The 22,763-nt window shown below is 38.4% G+C and overlaps 1 protein-coding gene across 2 annotated transcripts in view; it reads left to right on the top strand.

The window, feature by feature from the left end:
- The window catches only part of CDC5L (cell division cycle 5 like), a 46,511-nt gene extending 26,199 nt beyond the window's left edge, over nt 1-20,312 (top strand). For both annotated transcript variants that reach the window (XM_006776405.2, XM_015572210.1), the window contains 6 exons: nt 1,646-1,810; nt 3,431-3,511; nt 3,793-4,035; nt 7,553-7,750; nt 18,938-19,150; nt 19,878-20,312. In XM_006776405.2, coding sequence (XP_006776468.1) covers nt 1,646-1,810; nt 3,431-3,511; nt 3,793-4,035; nt 7,553-7,750; nt 18,938-19,150; nt 19,878-19,982 — 1,005 coding nt within the window. In that variant the 3' untranslated portion in view covers nt 19,983-20,312. The remainder of the gene's footprint in view (nt 1-1,645; nt 1,811-3,430; nt 3,512-3,792; nt 4,036-7,552; nt 7,751-18,937; nt 19,151-19,877) is intronic.
- The last annotated feature ends 2,451 nt before the right edge of the window (nt 20,313-22,763 follow it).

Below are 22,763 nucleotides of genomic sequence, written 5' to 3' on the forward strand. Positions count from 1 at the left end.
GGTGACCGGAATCGAACCTGGGACCTTTCAGTCCTCAGGCCGACGCTCTATCCACTGAGCCAAACCGGTTTTGGCTTAAATTTTTATTTACATAAAATAGATAGTTTTGAACACCTCAAATCAGATTTTGACCCTTGATTCCTGTTTGTTCTCTACTTCTTCAAGGACAAATCTATATCTCAAAGCAAAGTTAATTTAAAGCTTATTGCTGATCTTAATAAAGATTTCTTTCATATGTTTTGCATGGTGATGTAGAAAGGTAATGATAAAAATGAAGGTCAGCCCTAGCCGGCATGGCTTAGTGGATAGAGTGTTGGCCTGTGGACCAAAGAGTCCTGGGTTTGATTCTGGTCAAGGGCATGTACCTTGGTTGCAGGCTCCTCCCAGACCTGAGCCCTTGTCAGGGCTCATGTAGGAGGCAACCAATCTCTGTGTTTCTCTCATATTGATGTCTCTTTGTCTTTCTCTCTTCTGCTCTCCCAAAAAAATCAATGGGAAAATATCCTCAGGTGAGGATTAACAAACAAACAAAAATAATGAAGGTTGCAGTTTTGCTCAGCCTATGATAATGCTTTTATTACATCACTGTTAGGCCTTATTATGATGCCACAGAAAATCATTGTGAGATATTTATAATAAGTTCTAATGATGTTGGCCTGTTTTCAGTTTACAAATTCTAACTTCATATATAGATTTGGTTAGGGAGTTTTTTTAATGGTGAAAATTGATATCAACTAATGCCAACTTTGAATGGCTACGTAAGAATTAAACAAATGAAAAATATGTGTGCAAAGCACAGATCTGGACACTTCTAGGGATCTAAAGTTGAGTAAAGATGTCCTTTGTCTTAAAGAAGTTTATACTCTGCAGAGATTGGCAGTACTAAACCAAGTTAAAAAATAATTGTAACACAAGAACAGAGTAAGCTCTTTGAGTAAAATCAACATGCTTATTTAGGGCGGCCAAGGAAAGGAATAACGGTTGGTTGGGAACTAGTAAAGCCTTCATTGACAAGGTACGCTCAGAAGGAAGGTGGTGGCTGTTCCAGAGGGAGGTCAACATGAGTAAGTGTGGAGCATGTTTTTAGCAACTCATCATGTCTAGCAAATGTGTAATGGAGCAGTGGGGAGTGAGATTGGAAAGGTGAGCTGAGGATATACTGGGAAAACTTTGGGCCCATTGGACTGTTTTTTGGCTTGCATATGATCTAGTCTTTCTATTAAAAATATACGTATACACACACACACACACACACACACACACACAAATTCAGGCATCTTTTCAGGTTAGATTTTATTAGTCCAAGGACAAATTGACTTTTGAACTTGTTCTTTTGATTGCTATTAAATTTGTGTCAGCAATGTTTTCCTTAAATGGAAATCCCGAAGGACTTTTTTTGCCCCTGTAGAGGTACTTCCCAAACCTATTAGCATATGCCAGAGTAACTCCCACTGATTCCAAATTGATTTGTCTTAATGTAGGGAAGAACCGGAGATAGAAATTTAAAAACTTGTCTCAAATCTGAAGTTAGGGATCATTTTTTAGAATTAAAATTAGGCTAATTATATTTTAGGAACTCATAAAATATTGGTTGGTTACTTAAAGTATATGAATTGAGAAGGATTGATTTTTTTTTTTCCTACAGGAAAGAGAGTCTCGTGAACACCTCCGTTTAGGGTTGATGGGTCTTCCTGCCCCCAAAAATGACTTTGAAATTGTTCTACCAGAAAATGCTGAGAAGGAGCTGGAAGACCGTGAAATAGATGATACATACATTGAAGATGCTGCTGATGTGGATGCACGGAAGCAGGTGGGTAATTGTGCTGGAAAGGAAGGAAGCGTGGGTTTGCTGAATATGTCAGTGGGCTGAACAGAATGGCCATTAAATGTCTCAAGATCTCTACCTATGAGGTTTTTCAATATTTAAAAAACCCTAAATTACTTACATCAGTAATAATATATACTCACATCCTATATAATAAAAGGCTAATATGCAAATCAAATGAATGGTGTAATGACCAGTCACTGTGATGCACACTAACCACCAGGGGGCAGCCGCTCAATGCAGGAGCTGCCCCCGGTGGTCAGTGCACTCCCACAGGGGAAGCGCCGCTCAGCCAGAAGCCTGGCTCATGGCTGATGAGCGCAATGGCGGTGGTGGGAGCCTCTCCCACCTCTGTGGCAGTGCTAAGGATGTCTGACTGCCAGCTTAGGCCTGCTCCCTGCTGTGAGCAGGCCTAAGTCGTCAGTCAGACATCCCCCGAGGGCTTCTGGACTGCAAGAGGGCACAGGCTGGGCTGAGGGACTTCTGCTTCCCAAGTGCACGAATTTTGTGCACTGGACTTCTAGTAACTAATAATATACTCAGAATATCTTGATAGGCATTCTTAAAATGTGTGTGTATCTATCTATTTATATCAATTTAAATATCCTTTGTCAAATTCATTATGCTTCCTTAAAATACACTTAAGTAGTCTTTTAGACATTGCTTTTTACTCTAGCCAAGAGTTACTGATCAGTATTAAAAACAAGTACATTTTGGATTGGTTGAGTAAATGGTTTTAGATCAGTGTACACTAATAAAAAATGTGGATTTGGAAATTTAGAGTGTGCCAGAATAATAATAGTAACATTTTGTATTAATATATCTTATAGTTAATTACTTTCTCATTTGCACATAGCAACTTGGTGATGTAAATAAAATAGCTTCATTTTAGAAATGAGGAAACAGGCGCAGGTAAATTAAGTTAACCTTAGCAGGTCTCATGGCTGGAAAGTGGTGACTTTTGAACTGAAACTGAGACTGAGTGACCCCTTTTAGGAATTCTTGCAACCTAGTTCAGGATGGTTTTGAAGTTGAATAATTTCATCGGATTAGAGTGAGAATGGCATCATTGGAAATCATATTTTAGAGGAAACCACATGAATATGCTTTTTGGTGGGAATATAGGGTAATACTTTCTGTGTTTAGTTCTTTTAGTGACTTTGAAATACATTTAGTCAGAAATGTTGTGAGACTCTAATGTGCTATCCCACATGATTCATAATTTGAGAATCAAACACCTTCTTTGGCCAGATTTTTAAATTTAAAAAAGTAGCTTTGGGTGGATGAAAAGGGTTGTGTTGCAGAGAAATAGTCACCTCAAATTTGAGGATTCTATTTACACAAGGAAAGGATAATTATCTGATGACACAGCATGTAAATTTGGAGTGTACTCTGGTAGATGTTGGAAGTTCTTAATTTCTGTTTTACTGAGAGAACGGATAGATTAATTTCTGTTGCCTTATATGACCTTTCTGCAAACTTACAGATGTCTAGATCTTTAGCTCTTGAACATATATGTTCTTATAGACTGAAGTGTTTTCAACTTTATTGAAGTGTGTTAAATACTGTATAAGGGCAATAATGGATATAAAAATAATTTTTTAGGCCATACGAGATGCAGAGCGTGTGAAGGAAATGAAGCGAATGCATAAAGCTGTCCAGAAAGATCTTCCAAGACCATCAGAAGTAAGTGTTAGAATTTTTGGCTGGGGAAGTTTTAAGTTTTTTTTCATGTGATTGATTTCTTTTTAATATCATTCATAAATCTTATAAAACAAAATGTTATCTACTGCCTAGAATATAGTACAGAATTTCCAGTCCTAGTCATTGGAACAAATAAGTATTTAAAAGGGGGGAAAAAAGAGGATTTCTTTAGAAAATGTATAACTGCTGTTTATGCTAGAACAAGTAATGTTAGTATATTACAGTGAATATGTTTGGTAATTTTACTTGTTTTACAATTTTAGGTAAATGAAACTATTCTAAGACCCTTAAATGTAGAACCGCCGTTAACAGATTTACAGAAAAGTGAAGAACTAATCAAAAAAGAAATGATCACAATGCTTCATTATGACCTTCTACATCACCCTTATGAACCATCTGCAAATAAAAAAGGAAAAACTGTAGGATTTGCTACCAATAATTCAGAGCACATTGCCTATCTGGAACATAACCCTTATGAAAAGTTTGCTAAAGAAGAGTTGAAAAAGGTATGATTGAGCGGAATATTTCTCTTTTGAGATTTAAGTAGTTGTTTGATGCCGTGTATCATGGACAAATATTAACTTCTTTCCCCATACTGATATTCATGGGTATTTAAACCCCCCCCCCCCCCCCCCCCCATCCCAATGTTCAGTGATAGTTCTTTATTATATCAACACCGACTCTGGTGATAGTGTTTTTGTTTCATGGGTATGTACCTGATTGACAGTTGCTACAGCTCAGCTATGTCTCTGAATAGAATTGAATGCCTTTAATACTTGAACTTCATTTATTTAGACTAATATAAAATATAAGGATATATTAAAAATGTTTACAGTTTAAGCTCTTTATCTATTCAAAGAAAGAAAATATTTTTTACTGAATTTATTTCCCTCACATGATTTCTCTCTGTACTTTTGGATATAAGGAAAGAAATATTTTCTTGTATGAAGTCTGTCCTGCCTCTTCTTCCATATTATTCTTTCTGCTCTGACAGAGCAAACAGCTGTGAATAGAAATTGTGAATTTCTATTGCGTGTTAAATACTGTATAATGGCAATAATGGATATAATGGATTTCTATTGTGAATAGAAATCTGTACAGTGGTGTAAGAAAATACAATTGGTTTCATGTTTGGAAGCAGAGTGGTCATTAGCTTAAAAGTCTTTCTCTCTGTGGGGCAATGATTGGAATGGCCTAAATGTAAAACAAATAAAATTCTTTTTTCTGTCTTTTCTCCTGCACTTTTCCTCTCTCTCTTTCTTTGTCTTACTTTGTATTTTTCTTATTGCATAAGTGATACATATTTATTACACGATTTTTAGAAAATAGAGAAAGGGAGGATTTAGATTATTTCAAAATTTGCCCCTGATTTCTGAGTAACCTCGACTTACTTTTTTTAAGTGCGTGCAGTTGGAACTTGACATCTGCTGAGTGACTATGCTGCAGTAACCGCATCTAATTATTGAACTGGGGTTGAGAATTAGACAGTGAACTTGATACTTGAAGAGTTTTTTCTCTTTTTAGAGTAAAAACAGGAGGGAAGATGGCATTTAATAAATAAGCTTTTCTACACCCTAGCTGGTTTGGCTCAGTGGATAGAGCGTTGGCCTGCAGACTGAAGGATCCCGGGTTTGATCCCGGTCAAGGACACATGCCCGATTGTGGGCTCGATTCCCAGTTGGGGCCATGCAGGAGGCAGCTGATCAATGATTCTCTCTCATCATTGATGTTTCTATCTCTCTCTCCATCTCCCTTCCTCTCTGAAATAAATAAAAACATATAAAAAATAAATAAATAAGCTTTTCTAAATTTATTGTATGTATGGAATAAGGAGCACATCTGCCCTGGCTGGTGTGGCTCAGTTGGTTGGAGCATCATTCCATACACCAATCAATTTCGGGTTCAGTTCTCAGTCATGGCACATACCTAGGTTGCAGGTTTGATCCCCCGTTGGGAGAGCATAGGGAAGGCAGCTGATCAATATTCTCTTACCTCAGTGTTTTCTTCTCTTTCTCTCCCCCCTTCCCCCTCTCCCTCTTCCCTCCTCCTCCTCTCCCTTCCTCTCTCTCTCTAAAATTAATGCATGTCCTTGGATGAGGATTAAAAAAGAAAAAAAGGATCACATCATTGCTAATAGAGATTCTGTAGGGGATAGATTTTAATACATTTTTTAATTAATAATTTTTTTTTGTTAACCCTCACCTGACGATATTTTTTCCTTTTTTAAATTTTTTTTAGAGAGAGTGGAAGGGAGGGAGTCGGCGGAAGGGAGAGAGAGAGAGAGATGTGAGAGAGTGACATCAATTAGTTGTCTCCCGCACCTGCCCCATTTGGGTCAGTAGGGGATTGAACCTGCAACCCAGGCACTTGACTAGGAATGGAACCCAGGACCCTTCCCTGCTTGGGCTGATGCTCTAGCCACTGAGCCACACTGGCTAGGGCCTAATGAAATTTTTGAAAGTAATAATTGTCAATAGTGTTTTAGAATTATTCAAAACCATTATAAATTACTTTAAATATTTTTTCATATTTTATTTATAGTCCTGTTTGTTCCAAAAAGATTTAAAGCAGCTATTTATCTAGCAGATTATTATTTTATTTTAAGTTCTTTATTGTTGAAAGTATTACATATATCTCCTTTTTTCCCCCATTGACCTCTCCCCGGCCACTCCCACCCCCCTATTTAGCGATTTCTGTATGGACAGTTTAAAGATTACGTAGGTGTATTCTCTCCTAATAATGATAAGAGCTGAACTTGTAAATTTTTATTATGTACAGTTTCAGAGTGGGATACCATTTCTCTTACCAGAAAGTGTCAGCTTTTCGTTAAGTGTGTTAACATTGGTTTGTTTCCATTATTTTCTCTAAGAGGTATTGTTTAAAAGTATCTATTCTTGCCCTAACTGGTTTGGCTCAGTGGATAGAGCGTCGGGGGCATGTATCTTGGCTGCGGGCACATCCCCAGTAGAGGGTGTGTAGGAGGCAGCTGATCAATCTTACCGATGTTTCTAACTCTCGATCCCTCTCCCTTCCTCTCTGTAAAAAATCAACAAAATATATTTTTAAAAAAGTATCCATTCTTTAGCTTACATAGACGTGATTTGTATATTTTTTGTTTAAAAATTTTTTGTATGCTGATCATTTCTCTTAATTTTACATATTTTGATCTGTTTATTTTCTGATATTACTTAGAATGATTGAATGCTTTCTATAAAGCACAAAAAATGATTGTCAGTTTTTCATGAGCCATGAAGCAAAGGGCTGGAAGGTTCATGTGGTATGCTCACAGAATCTGGGTGTCTGGTGTTGGGCTAGGCACTCTATTAAAGCTGTGGTTTGAATCCAGGCCTGTACAACTCCCCCAACCCCCTCGTTCTTAGTGAGCAAAAACTGGCCTATGATCCATCAATTTTTGACTGGTGCCCCCAGTCTCATTCTCTAGCAATGTCAGGGACATTCTTTCAGATGAGAACAAAGGCATATGTAAAAAAATGCCTAATTCCATGATCATGTGAAGTCCCTCATATAGATAGGGGTAGTAGAGTGGAAGCCTTGGTGGTGTTTGGCTTGAGCACGATCCTGCTTTGTCTGCTAACGGTATGTTTTTGAACAAGGTGTTTCACCTCTTTGAACCTTAGTGTCATCAACATTAAAAGAGGTTAATATTGACTACTTTCTAAGATGGCTGTGATATTTGGAGATAATATATGCAAAACTATTAAATTCAGTTCCTGGCACATAGTAGACACCTGAGAAATGGTAGCTGTTGTTATAATGAGTGAAGGCAAAGGATTGTTTATATTATTGGGGCTACATGGATGCTTGGCTTTTCAGATCAGCCTGCATTGACTTACAGGTTTCCTTACTCATTTTATTTAGGCATTTTTCCCCTTCCAAGAAACAACCAGTCAACTAGAACTCCTTGCCTTTGTCCAGAGGAGGAGGAAAAACAGTCTTTAAAGCTCCCAGTTGATGGCAAGTCTTTCTAATACTCAAACTTATTGAAATTATTATCTTAAACAGGCCCAAGATGTTCTGGTACAGGAGATGGAAGTGGTAAAACAAGGTATGAGCCATGGAGAACTCTCAAGTGAAGCTTATAACCAGGTGTGGGAAGAATGCTACAGTCAAGTTCTGTATCTCCCTGGGCAGAGCCGCTACACACGGGCCAACCTAGCAAGCAAAAAGGACAGAATTGAGTCACTTGAAAAGAGGCTTGAGGTTGGTATCCATTTAACATTCTAATTTAAATGTACTTTGATTGAAATAATGAGCCAAGTAATATCCCTGGAAAAAACTTCAGAAAAATAGACCTGAGGTGATTTGCCTCTGCAATTCTTGAGGGAAAACTACACTGAAGTGTTTGGTCCTCTTTGGCTTTCTTTTTTCATTGGATTTTCATGAGTTGCTGGCCTTCATGATGAAGAGTAACCTTCAAGTTGGCCACAGGTCAATCAGAACCTTTAAGATGTGGGAGCAAGGAGCCAAGACATTAACACTAGTCCTAGCCAGTTTGGCTTAGGGATAGAGCATGGGCCGGCGGACCGAACGGTCCCAGGTTTCATTCCAGTCAAGGGCATGAACCTCAGTTTCAGGCTCAGTCCCTGGGCCCAGGTTGGGGTGCAAGTGGGACACAGCCAATTGATGGTCTCTCACCTTGATGTTTCTCTGTCACTCTCCCTTCCTTCCATTCTCTCTAAAAATCAATTGAAAAATATCCTCAGGTGAGGATTAACACAACGATACAGTTAACACTAGTCACTCAGAACAATGTAGATCAATGCCAGAGTAGCTTGTTTTCTCTAAGAAGGAAACTCGGTGGTTCCAAGGAGCCTAAAGAGCACATTTAGCTCTAGCTGGTTTGGCTTAGTGGACAGAGCGTTGGCCTGCAGACTGAAAGGTCCCCGGTTTGATTCTGGTCAAGGCCACATGCCCCTGTTATGGGCTTGATTCCCAGGAGAGGGCATGTAAGAGGCAGTCGATCAGTGATTCTCATCATTGTTGCTTCCATCTCTTTCACAGTGTATTTATGTTACCCGTTTTCTCCTATCAATAAAAATATATTTTGAAAAAAGCACACTTACAAAACTTTGATACCTTTTGTTCATCCTCTCTGATTCCTGTGAGTTTGTTACAGAGAGAGCGCCGAGTTGGATTATCCAGACAACGGCTTCCATTATTTTTCATGTTTGTGAAAACGTTGAAATGTACCAGATGGGAGTTTCATTACATGTGGTTTCTTAATATTGTCTGCATTTTTTGAATTGCAGAATCCGTGTAGGCATTTTGCCAGTGGCATGCAAATTGTGGTTCATGGACCACTAGGCTGCCTTGTGGATTCTTAATGGTGGTCTTCAGGGATGTTTCTGAGGCCGAGTTATAATGGGAAGGAGAAAGGGTGCTTCATGCAATCACATTATGCAATTTTCTCTTATGTGATTGCCAGTTTCTCTTTACAGCAAGCATATTTGAAAATATTTTTATTTAGGGTTAACATAAAAAATGATAAAAATTACTGGGGTGGTCAGGGCTATGTAGGGCTAGGGAAGTGAGCAGGAAAAAGGAAGAAAGCAATACATTTTTAAAATTCTGGAATGTAAGGTCTTTTTTTTTCTTCTCACCCAAGGAGAAAGGAAGGAAGAGAGAGAGAGAAAGAGAGAGAGAGGGAGAGAGAGAGAGGGAGAGAGAGAGAGGGGAACAGAAACATGATTGGTTGCCTCCCATATACACCTCAACTAGGGTTTGAACCCTCAACCTTTTGGTGTATGGGATGATGCTCCAACCAGCTGAGCCACCTGGCCAGGGTATAGAGGTCTTTTTAATTAAAGTATAGTTGCCATACAATATAATATTAGTTTCAGTTGTACAACATAGTGATTTGATTTTTATGTACCTTACAAAGTGATCATCACGAGCAGTCTCGTGACAATCTGTCATTGTACAAAGTTACCGTGACATTATTGATTGTATTCCCTATCTCTGTTACATCCCTGTGACTTACAAGTTTGAATTATAAGTTTGTACCTCTCAATCCCCTTCATCTTTTTGCCCATCCTCCCATCACTCAGCCCTCTGGCATCAATCAGTTTGTACTCCGTATGAGTCTGTTTTGTTTGTTCCTTTGTTTAGTTTCTTAGACTCCACATATAAGTGAAATGTTTGTCTTTCTCTGACTTATTTCACCTAGCATATACCCTCTAGGTCAGTGATGGCAAACCTTTGAGTTCAGTGTGTCAGCATTTTGAAAAACCCTAACTTAACTCTGGTGCCGTGTCACATATAGAAATTTTTTGATATTTGCAACCATAGTAAAGCAAAAAACTTATATTTTTGATATTTATTTTATAAATTTAAATGCCATTTAACAAAGAAAAATCAACCAAAAAAATGAGTTTGTGTGTCACCTCTGACACGCGTGTCATAGGTTCGCCATCACTGCTCTAGGTCCATACATGTCACAAATGGCAAAATTCCATTTTTTTCTGTGGCTAAGTAATATTACATTACATACACACACACACACACACACACACACACACACACACACATACACACACATAAATATAATCACATCGTCATTTAAAATATTTTTTTGATTGCCCTGACCCAGCAAACCGTGACCTCCTGATTCATAGGTCAACGCTCAACCACTGAGCCACACCAGCTGTCTGTCACATCATCTCTATCCATTCATCTGTGGATGGACACCTAGCTTGCTCCCATATCATGGCTGTGGTAAATAATGCTGCGGTGAACAAAGGAGTGTGCATATCTTTTCAAATTATGTTTTCATTTTCTTTAAATAAATGCCCCAGCTGAAATTTCTGAACTACATGGTAGCTCTATTTTTAATTTTTTTGTGGAACCTCCATACTATTTTCCATAGTGTCTGTGCCAATTTACAATTTCACCAACAGTTCACATAGGTTTCCTTTTTTCTACATTTTAACCATTGTTACTTGTCTTTTTGATGACAGCCATTCTGACAGGTGAGATGATATCTCATTGTGGTTTTTATTTGCATTTCCCTGATAATTAGTGAGGTTGAGCCTCTTTTCCTATGTCTGTTTGCCATCTGTATGTCTTTGGAGAAATGTCTATTCAGGTCTTCTGCCCATTCTTAATTGGATTATTTTTAATGCTGAATTTTATAAATTCTTTATATATTTTGGATATCAACCACTTATCAGATATATCATTTGCAAGTACCTTTTCCCATTTGGTAGGTTGTCTTTTTGTTTTGTTTTCTTCACTCTCCAAAAGCTTTTTGGTTTAATGAATCCCATTTGCTTATTTTTATTTTGTTGCCCTTGCCTGCCCGAAGAGACACATCCAAGAAGTTTTTTTTTTTTTTTGAAGTTATTCTAAGTTTTTATTTTTAAGATCACATGTATAGGTATGTAGTGGCTAATGTTTGTGAACCTCTTTTATCATTTAGTGGGAAATTAGAATTTGTTTTTGAAGTAATTCTCATCGTGGATGGAATCCTAGCAATCCAGTGTTGCCGGTTATTCTGGTTGTATTACTAACTTCCAGCAGGGTGTGCTGTTGCTCTGTTTTAATTCACTGAGTCAGGGAAAGTAGAACATCAGTGGTTAAATTTTATGTTTTCTGTTGTGTAGGCTTCATTTCTTATAAATGGTAGTTAGTGTAATTCTGATCTAAGGTCAGCATCATAGCTGATTGGAAAGCTATTTGGAAGCTTCTTGTAACATTTATATATAAATACTTAGGTCTCTCACTTAGTTAGAAATTATCTCATTTGAGGTGGGTAAGCTCTTTTCTGCCTCAAATGGTAAGGACATTTCGTGCTGTTTAAACTGCAAAAAAAGGTTTTTTCCTAAATCTCGTTTACTTTGTTGAGGCACTAACTTTCATGACAGCAAATAAATGTGTCACAGAGTGAGTGGTGCCATAAAGTACAGTAATTTTTATGTCTATGTCGAATTGGTCTTGTGAGTTTTGAAGGGAAAAGTACAGAAAGAACCACTGCTGTTCTTTTGGAGATTTATTTGGGTCATTTATAAGCCACCATTAAAAACATGTGGTTCTCTTTGTTCATTTCAGTACCAGGAACTGAAATCTTCCGTTGAACTATTTTTGCTGAAGTATTGGTGATTTTGGAAGAATATTCATAAAACAGTTTGAAATAATTTTTCTTTTCTTGACTCCTGGATGCTGTTTACCCAACTAGTTACTTTTAAAGGATATGCAATCAAACCCTTTAATTCAGTAAGCTGTGCTTATTTTAATGAAAGTTCATTAAACCTTTAAAAAGAAGAAAAGAGACTCAGAAACCCACGTAAACAATTCCTCATTTTACTTGTATCCATCCCGAATTCAGAACTAGGTTTGTCTGAGCTTATTTTAGTTTTTGAAGATACAATTCTACTGGTTTGAAATACATAAATATTTTATTTCAATTGTGGTAATTCTTTCATCATTTCAGTTGATTGCTAAATTATAAACATTATTCAAAGTTTGTTGTGGGGAAGGAACTCCAGTTGTATTATACAAACTAAATGCTAGACTTAAATTATCCTTTCCACTCTTAGGTTCAGGGAGATAGGCCTTTCTGTGTAAGCACAGTGTACCATAGCAGTCAGTGTGTTTGATTTTTGATGCCGTGAACTTTGGAACAGTGAATTTAAATTATGGCTCTATCATAGTATATCAAGCACGATGAAATCCAGCTTTGTCGTGGTTGGTGTCTCCTAAATGGATTAAAAAAAGATACCCAGAGGTTTCTATTGGAGCTAGTCTTTGAACTGTTACTCATGATTAATATAAGATACTCATTTAAAACTAATAGAACCATCTCAGGTTTTATGAAGAATGTGGTGGGTGGTATAAGAGTCTGTTAAATCAAATCAGAATGTGGACACAAGTCAGAAGTAAGTGGGAAAGACTTCTGAATTATAACCAAGTCCATGTATTTTTTTCTGCTTTGGAGGCAGAATCAATTTTAGAACCTTGCCAGACATTTGTGTGTAAAATAAGGCAGTAACAGCAAATAGAAATGACAGCTAATATCAGAAAAGGAAAAGTTAGAAAGCATGGCATGTTGATGCCATTTAAATATGGTGGCAAAAAGCCCTATGAATTTTAATAGCTCCTGTGAGGGCATTATAGGTGTATGGTAGGAGGGTAGAGCGATTGCTGTTTATAGAGAAACCCCAAATAAATAAAAGCTTAATTTCTGTTCAGTGTCATGTTTTTTGTTTATTTTTTTTTTTAAAGAGGGATGGCTATAATTTGTAGAAAAGGTTTCACCAAATGGTTAAAAATAAGAGCTTTAGTACTTTATTTAATCACATGTTCGGTGAATGTTACTGGGCATCTACTATGTGCCAGCCCCTGTTCTAGGCCCTGAGGTACAGCAGACAACGAGGCAGATGAACGCTCTGCGCCTGTGGACTTCAGTTATCTGGGAACCCTTCATGTGGAGGACCTCCTTTTCTGACGATGCCAGATAAATGAGTCATTACTGTATTTGGGAAGTGCAAATAGAATTTGAAGTGTTCTAATTTGTTTCCACTTTAAGTGGAAATAGGAAATCATCTGAAGACATAATTATTTTGAGTGAAATAATTTCCAGTAGGTGCAAAAGTGAAATGAGAAGTCTGAATTTAGGCCTGCTATTAAATTTAATAGTATTTGAAATAGTATCTAAACTGCTGTGTTTAGGAAGTTTGGCTGAAAAGTAGATTTTGTCATGTTAGCTATAAAAATGGAAAGGCTTTCCTTAGAGGTGGAAACTAGGTCCAGAAGTAATACTTCTCCCTGTATTTTACTGGCACAGTCAACTTAGTCAAGAAATATTATGTAACATTGACTTCTTGGAAATAAAGTAACTTAAAGAACACAGATAACACATTTAAAATTCTTCTCAGTGTATTTGTAGAGCTCTTTGAGGACCCCTGCCTTTACTGAATGGCTATGTTTCAGCAGAATTGGCTGCATAGTGGATTCCATTTTCTCAGTGACTTCCATTATTATAAAGTCAGATGTTTCAGTACAGGAAAAATATTCCCTTAATACTTTAAATAGTGAGAACTTAGGGTAAGGATTAAGCTGGTGGACAATTCTGGGTGGAGGACTATATGTTGTATCTCAGCAGGCTTCTGCTTATATTGCTTTGTGAGTGTGTGTGTGTGTGTGTGTGTGTAGAGGCAAAGGCTTCAGGAGAAGAGTTCTCAGAACTTTGGAATGCTCTGTTTCTGAAGTTCTGGTCTACTGTGACCCCTAAAGGCACTGGCAGATGTCTTGGTTGTTCCTAGCAAGAACTCTAGAGCTAGACCAGAGATCTCCTTGGTACATCTCTGTTGCTTCTGCTTTGCCTCAGGATTGGGTTGAATTGGTTTCACACACTTTGTGTTTCATTTCCTAACTTGTGCAAATGTCAAGTGCTAGGCCACTTGATTGCTTTGTTGGTACATTCCTGTCCTGCAGAGGTGTTAGTAAGGTTTTGCCTTACTGCTTAGCTTGCTTTGCAGGAGTACAATCTGACAGTTGCTAACTCTGATAGATGTGACAATAATCACTTACTTGGACCTGTATCTCATCAATATAGAGAAGGTTTGTTGATAAAACTTAATGTTAAATAAGCTGTATAGAGATAAAAGAGCCACTCATGGACTCTTGTTTGCAAACATTTCGATGGTTGAACCACATCTTTACTACTATAAGATCATATTGCTGAATGATGGACTGGGAAGTGGAGCTGCCATTAACTCTGTATTTATTTTGGGTATCCTTAAACCTGCTTTTCCAGTGGTATAAAGTTATATTATGGGCCCCAAAGCAAGAGTTTCAGTGAGGGATGCTCTTAATGTTTCTGAACCTCACTGTTACAGACTTTAACTGGAGACAGTATTGGAGACCCAAGGATAATGTGTTTATTTTGGAATTACTTAAGCTTAGTAACCTTAACAAACTTAGTGAGTTTGAAAGTAACAATTACACTTTTATAAGTCCCATACAGCCTCCTTTTGTAATGACCCAAGGAAACACTTATGGTTCCACTGATTCATCTCCTGGGGACCATCAGTTTTCCATTGGTCTCTGGCCAGTCTTTTTTAGACAGTTTCTTTTCTATGCATTTAAAAATAACATTTGGGGTGCTTTTCTAAAAATAATACCAGTACTTTAAAGAGAAATTTAAAAAGAAATTTTAAAAATGAAGAAAAGAGCCTACCATCTAGACATAATCACAAAATGACATCTTGGGAGTGTGTACTTTTATATATGTGTGAGTACATATTTATAAGATTACATATGATAGGAAAGTTACTATACATAACATCTGTGTGGATGAAAGGAGGAAGGTGTTTAAATTGGGATCATCATATATTACTTTGTTCACTGAATAGTATCCTATCTAATAGAGAGGGAATATGCAAATTGACTGCCACACCGTCACAAAGATGGTGGCACCCACAGCGGAGGCGGGGTTTCCGTAACACAAGATGGCTGCACCCACAGTGGAGGCTGATTTCCCGTAACGAGCAATCGGCAGGGACCTGAGGCTGAGTGGTGCTGGGCCAGGGCAGGGGACCTGAGGCTGTGCCCCCTGCCTGGTGGGGCTTGACAGGGGACCCCTTGGAGGATGTAGTAGTGCGCGAAGCAGCAGGCGGCCGGGGAGGGGCCTGGGCCGGGCGCCATAGCGCTCTGCTCCTGCTCATCCTGGCCCCACTGCTTGCTGCTGCCACCACCACCGCTGCTTGGTAGCGTTGCCACAGAGGCAGGAGAGGCTCGCACCACCACAGCTTGCACTTGCCAGCTGTGAACCCGGTTGTCTGGTGCCCATTGGTCAGTTGAGCGGCACTGCTGCTGTGGGAGTGCACTGACCACCAGGGGGCAGTTTCTGCACTGAGCATCAGCCCCCCTGGTGGTCAGTGCACATCATAGCAACCAGTCGTTCAGTTGCTTAGGCATATATATCTTAGTGACCCAGTGCACAAATTTGTGCACATTAGGGAATTAATTAGAGGAAATATTTTAATATTGCTATTTGCCCTTTCTCTATGATAGAAGTGTCAGAGATGAAAGAAAATTAGTAAAATTTATATGAAAATCTTGATCACCTTAAAGTGGGAAGCCCAGGCTACCTGGCCGGGACTCCACGATCTATCGCTGTGCAGAGGGAGGCTCCACCCACCCGCCACAGCGCCACCGGCTGGGTGGTTTGGGCCTCCCTCTTTGGGGTAATCAATTGTAGAGCCCCCCCACCGCACCCCCCATCGATTGCCCCACAGAGGGTGGCCTGGACCTCCCTCTTTGGGGGTGATTGTGGGGCGATGGCAGCCCCCTGACCAGTCGCATCGCACCCGCCTTGGCTGGCCTGGCGCCAGTGCGTGTCATAGCGAGGTCAGACAGTCGTTCTGCTGTTTGGTTGTTCAGTCGATTTGCATATTACACTTTTATTATTATAGATTACTATAGATAGATGTTCTCATCTCCCTTTTGAAAATTGAGTTTCACTCGTTTATTATGGATATCATCAGCTTTAATTATATCAAGTGTCCTACTTTAAATTTGTAATGTTATAGTGAACTTTATTTTATTTAAGATTGTTAGAAATTGAGATCTGATACATATTTAAAGCACAAACTTCCTTCCATTGTAACTATATTTGGGAGGCTGGTCTGGTGACAAGTGAGCAATGTATTTAATCCTAGCTCCATACCAGCTTTGTTAGATGTTTGAAGAAGATTTTGAAGTGTATCTCTAAGTGCATAAAATGATTTAAAAACATTTTTTGAGAACTTTTGGTAAATCCGCTGTAAATGCAGTGACCTAAATCATTTTTTGGGAGAACTTTTGATAAATCAGCCATAAGATGCAGTGCAAGCTCCTTAAGCAAGGATTGTTTAAGGGCTTAGAAATGTGAATCTGATTACATCAGCGTCTGGTTCTTCCCAAGTCTTTTTTTTTAAACAAAAAGGTTTTATAATCTGTTGAACACTACTGTTGTGTGGAGGGCAGGGGAGTTGGGGCTGATTGAAGATAGTCTGTCCCATGTATGCATTGGCTAGAAAAAGGCTCGTGTTTTAGGTTAAGTTTTCCTCCTAAAGTGCATTGAACAGTTACAGGCTGAGCATATTATAAAACATATAGATGTCTTCTTTCACAATTTTTTTCAATTACACGTTACTATCAATATTTTGTACTAGTTTCAGTTGTACAGCATAGTGGTTAGTCACCATATACTTTACTTACAAAGTGTTCCCCCAATATGTCCAGTACCCACCTGGCACCATACATAGTTGAGATTCAGTCTATATATTATTAACTGTATTCCCCATGCTGTACTTTACATCCGCCTCACTGTTTTGTAACTTCCAATTTGTACTTCTTAATCTCATTATTCCTTCACATTTTAATGATCAGATGGCAGATGTAAGATAACTAAGCTAAAATTGAATATTAAAAGCAGTATTATAGCCATAGCTGGTTTGGCTCAGTGGATAGAGTATCAGCCTGCAGGCTGAAGGGTCCCAGGTTCTATTCCAGTGAAGGGCACATACCAGGGTTGCGGGCTCAATCCCCAGTAGAGGGCATGCAGGAAGCAGCCAATCAATGATTCTCTCTCAACATGGATGTTTCTATCTCTCTCCATCTCCCTTCCTCTCTGAAATCAATAAAAAAATATTTTTAAAACAGTATTCCACTTTTAAAATATTTTTAGTTACTAACTTGATATAGTTGCCTAAATTAAATTATTTTTTTCCCATACTTAAATATTTTTAGTATAATTTTCATATTTCCTTGGAATCTTTAGCGTAATATTTTTTAAGAGCGTTTAAAGAGAAGAAATATTTGATATGTTAATAGCTGAGAGTTTTCTTTTTACACACACACACACACACACACACACACGAGGCCCAATGCATGAAATTTGTGCAAGAGTAGGCCTTCCTTCTCCCAGCTGCTGGCACTGGCTTCCCTCTGGCACGCCGGACCCAGGCTCCCCTCAGGCCGCCGGCAGGCACCCTGTAACTCAGGCTTCCCTTGCAGCCCTGGTTTCATCCGGAAGGTCGTCCAGTCTAATTAACATATTACGCTTTTATTATTATAGATTTTTATTGATTTCAGAGAGGAAGGGAGAGGGAGAGAGAGATAGAAACCTCAATGATGAGAGAGAATCATTGATCATATGCCTCCTGCATGCCCCACACTGGGGATGGAGCCAGCAACCCAGCATGTGCCCTTAACCAGAATCAAACCTGGGACCCTTCAGTCCATAGGCCAATGATCTGTCCACTGAGCCAAACTGACTAGGGCTTTAGCATCATATTTGAGCCAAAAGACTTTCATAAAGCTCGGACTAAATTAAATATAATTGTTTATATTACATGGAAGCTAGCAACTTTGCAGTTTTAAAATCTTTGGTAGTTTGGGAATAATAAATGACTCAACTGTGTGTGAGGTGGTAATTCCCAGATATAAGGTACCAATCATACTCAGTGTGCCTTCATGACTAGATAAACACTTTCTGAGCATAAGTATTATGCTGTTATACCAGACTAGAGGCGCGGTGCACGAAATTTCATACTGTGGCGGTGTGTGTGTGTGTCCCTCAGTCCTGCCTGCGCCCCCTTGCAGTCCGGGACCCTTCACTCCTTGCTGCCATCCTGCAGTGGAGGTGGGAGAGGCTCCCACCACCGCTGCTGCACTTGCCAGCAGTAGCTTTAGAATTTTGTTCAAATCTTTATTCTGTTAATTGTCCTTCTCCTGTTCTTTTGTGAGTTTATACATTTTTAATTCTTTCCCTTTAATTTTAGAATGGTCTGAGGAGGCATCTCACCTGTGCTCAATATACATATTTAATAGAAAACTATCATTTTTTCTTAATTTCATGGTGTCTTTCACTTCTCAAAAATTAGAAAATTGTGTTGACAAATGTGATATTCTTTTTCCTTAATGAGTTATATGCCAAATTTAGGATTTTGACATTATTAAAAAATTTTATAGTTTGAGGAGTTATGTTCTGATCACAGCTATTAAAAATGTACATGTGTAAAGTAGAAGTACATTTTTGAGTTATAGGTGGTGAAGATGAGTCACTGCCAGTTCTAAAATCAATGCAGATTAATGATAGCAGAAGTTATTTTCAGAAGTAGAGACTACTGCGATTTTCCAGTAATTTTCATAGAATTTCCATACTATGAAATTCAAGCCTGCTTTGCCATTGAATCATGGGTGAAATTATTATAAATAGGTTATTTAGGACTAATCTGTAAAATCATTCAGGTGCAAGGCAGATCCTTCTTAAGCCTAATTTTGTGTTATGATAGCTGAAGTATAAGGAACTGTAGTGTGCTGCTGCTTTTAACCAATACTGCCTCTGTAGTCCTGTTATTTAGCCTGCTTTTCTCATGTGTGCTGATGTGATCTCCCCCCCAGATAAACAGGGGTCACATGACGACAGAAGCCAAGAGAGCTGCAAAGATGGAAAAGAAGATGAAAATTTTGCTTGGGGGTTACCAGTCTCGTGCTATGGGGCTCATGAAACAATTGAATGACTTATGGGACCAAATTGAGCAGGCTTACTTAGAGTTACGCACTTTTGAAGAACTCAAGAAACATGAAGATTCTGCGATTCCCCGGAGGCTAGAGGTAACATTGCCTTGCAGCTTTGCTCAGAAAGAGCCACAGAGAATTACCCAGGGCTTTCCTATTTTTATTTCTTTCCTGTGCAGGGAGCTGATACTGTCTCGCTTTTTCCAGTGAGAGCCTAAACTGTCTGACCTAGAATTGGAGGGGTTGGATGGATAGAGCAGGCCAGAGGAAGATACAGAGGCCTTTCCTTCACTCATTTTCTGTTTTGTGTAAAGGGACGTTATGAAATGGAATAAGTAACCTTGAGATTTTTTCCCCTGAAACTGAATTGTATCCCATTCATATAGCTCTCCAAGGTACATTAAACTGATGTCTTTTTGATTGGTAATTTTGGGTGCTGGGAATATAGATACTCATTCCAAAGCATCAAGTTGCTTTGGTCACATTTAACTTGATTTCCTCAGTGTACATGATAGCCCCTGTCAAGATAAAGTGCATTCGTGGGTATCAATAGGATAGTAATGGCTTGTTTATTTGAGATAGAAGCAGAGACTTTACAGAATGATGGTAGTCATATGACTAATCAAAGAATGGCCTTATTTGTGTATTAGCAGTATTTGTGTTATAGCTAAAGTAGCCCCTATTTTTGTTTCTCTTTGGGCAATGCTTGGCTCTTAAGAATCAGGACTGAACTCAGCTGTTTGTAGGATGATAAAGTACCATAGATCTTTTTAATTTTCATTACTTAGGTATGAAATAATTATTTAATATCTGTCTCTTCAAGTGTCTAAAAGAAGATGTACAGCGACAACAGGAAAGAGAAAAGGAGCTTCAGCAAAGATATGCTGATTTGTTGCTGGAGAAAGAATCTTTAAAGTCCAAAATGTGAAGCACAGTGTGTATTCTGTCACAAGATGAACTAATTGCTGGTTTTCGTACCTTGGAAGGCTGAAACTGATGTTTATCTTCATTGACAAATTTGCCCATAATCTGTGGTCTTTTGATTGTTTATTTTAAACGATATTGAACTAACACATTCTGTGTATAAAGCCTTTCACTCCACAGGACATTTTGGGGTTTAAATTATGACAATCATTCTTTTATCAGTGTCACATTTGAAATTTTTTTTTTTTCAGTTTCGGCCTTTATTTTAAAAGCCTGATTTTTAAGTGCTGCCTATGAGTATACTCTTGAATAAAAACAAAACCTAAAAAATTGAGAATGTAGCCTTTTGTTTGTAGTAACTGGATACTTAAAAGTGCCCACAAACCAGCAAATATGTACTCTGTATCATATTTAATGAGTAACTCTGGGATAATCAAATGGTGAACTAGCATCTTAACTTAAATCCTAAATAGGCAATCCTTTTGTGGCTTTGTTCGTTTTTACTGTTTTACCATAGAATGATCATTTGTCTGTACACTGACAAGATAGATTAACTTTTTAATACCTCTTCTTTTTTCTCAATATAATTTTAGGCTTGATGTCTTCTCTGCCCAGCTACTTACATGTGTAGTTTATGGATTAGGGCTCAAAAGATTTCTTGACCTGTTATTTTCTTGTAAATATTTTTTGACAAAGGCATTTTAAAGATTAATTTCAACAAGGCTAGTACACTTTAATTATTAAAGCTCTGTGTTTATCTTAAGTCAATCAGACAAATGTAGAATTTGGGGACTGGATGGGTAGAAGTGAGAAGATTTAACTTTATAATAATGCATAGAAAATCATTTAGGACAGTAGCTAGCTGTAAGTTTCAGTATAGGCCAAAAATGTGTTGAACTCACCAAAAAAATTTGCCTAATCTTAGAATATTAGGGACTTAAAAGGGAGGGAGGGAATACGTTCATTCATGAGATATTTATTGTCAGAGTCCTGGGGATAGAACAATTAATGAAATAGGCATACTTCCTGTTTTGTGGCACTTACAGCTTATTTGACAATGACAGACAACTAAAATTTAACTGTTTACTGAATGACTCTTACATACCAGGAACTTTAAAGTGTTGAACAGTTATTAAGACACAGTTCTTGCTGTTACGGAGGCGGCATTGTGGGGGAGGTAATAAATATGCAGGGAAAAGTATCAGATCATGACTTTAGATTCCATGGAGGGAATTAACAGAGTGATGAGAAATAGCGACTGGTGGCTGCTCTGTGTGGGATGATCAAAGAGCTCTAGGGAAGAACAGTTAAGGTAGGACATGACTACACTTAGAAGGAGCCATCCTGTGAGAGTCAAGTAGAGCTCAAGGCCAACAAAGTGAAGAGCTAGCACACAGGTGTGTTTGAGGAGCAGAAAGTCAGTATGGCCACTGTCCAGATGGCATTTGTATAAGGCCTGGTGTACAGGGCCATATTTATAAGGCCGTAGGAAGGAATTTGGGTCTTACTCTAACTATGATGGGAAACTTTCCTTCTAAGCAAAGGAATGACATGGTCAGATTTGTTTTTGGAACATCCTGTTGCCCTACTGTGTGATCTCTCCCCAGGTTGAAAACAAGCAATCCAGTTAGTTCAGGAGCCTGGTGCAGTAGTAGTCCAGACACACAGGAGTGACTCAGACTAGGATATAAGCAGTCCTGAGGGAGGCATGGAAAGATCTGAACAGCAATAGTTCTGGCCAAGTCATAAATTTATATTTTCTTGGTATCTACTCAATTCTAGTCCTTTCCCCAGTAATTTTGCCTGGGTTTTCTAGGAATTACTTTCATAGCTATGACTGATGATGTTCTTCTAATAATCTTATTTAGTTTGTATTGCATGTTTTGTTGGTTGAATTGTTTAGAACCACATAAAATAATGACTATAATGGTATTTGTTTTGTTTTCTGACTTTAATGGGAACATCCATAGCAGTGTTTTACCTTTAGGTTTGCTGTTTTTAGTCAGATATTCTTCATCTAGAAAGGAAATTTCCCTCTATTTTTAGTTTTTAAAGAATTTAAATTAGGTATGGCTCAGGAATTTGGTCAAATATGCTTTTTGGGTATCTATTAGCATAATTATATAATTATTTCATTTGATTTGTTAATGACATTTTTGAAAATGAGAATACGTGCATTTAGTAAAGCTGGGGATAGGGAACAAGGAAGGGCTTGGGATAGAAGGAGCAAGAGGAGAGAGCCCAGGTGGGCCACCATCGCTCTCCAGAAATGTCAGAGGAAAGAATGAGCCCAGGCCGGGCGGCGTTAGCTCGTTGACAAGTCCAAGAAAAGGGCGGCCTCGGAGGCAGGTTTAGGGGGTTAGCCCAGGACGAGCCGCCACTGCCCGTTTCTCCCCTGGTTCCAAGTCTCGTGGGGACCCTTCGAGTGTAGGAGATGCAGGACTGGGGGGAAGAAAGGCGGGCGTGCTCCCGGAGGAAGAGCATTGTTGAGGACATTTTAACAGATTTAACAACATTAAACCAGCTTTGAACTCCTGGAATCAGGTAGAATAATTAAAAATAAAAGATTTACAGTTTACCTGCATCTCATGTAGACTTGAATTATACCGATTTAAAATTGTTGATCTAATAATAGTAGTGAAGACTCGCTTTGATTTCAGCATTTGAAGTAATACATATACAGTAAACCCTTGATTTAATGGACTTTGGATTTAACAGACAAAATTTCCAGTCCAGATGTCATATGTGAAGATTAACACCCTGTTAATTTTAAAATGCTTTTAAC

The sequence above is a fragment of the Myotis davidii genome, unplaced genomic scaffold (assembly GCF_000327345.1).
Source record: "Myotis davidii unplaced genomic scaffold, ASM32734v1 scaffold167, whole genome shotgun sequence".
In the NCBI taxonomy this organism is placed as follows: Eukaryota; Metazoa; Chordata; class Mammalia; order Chiroptera; family Vespertilionidae; genus Myotis; species Myotis davidii.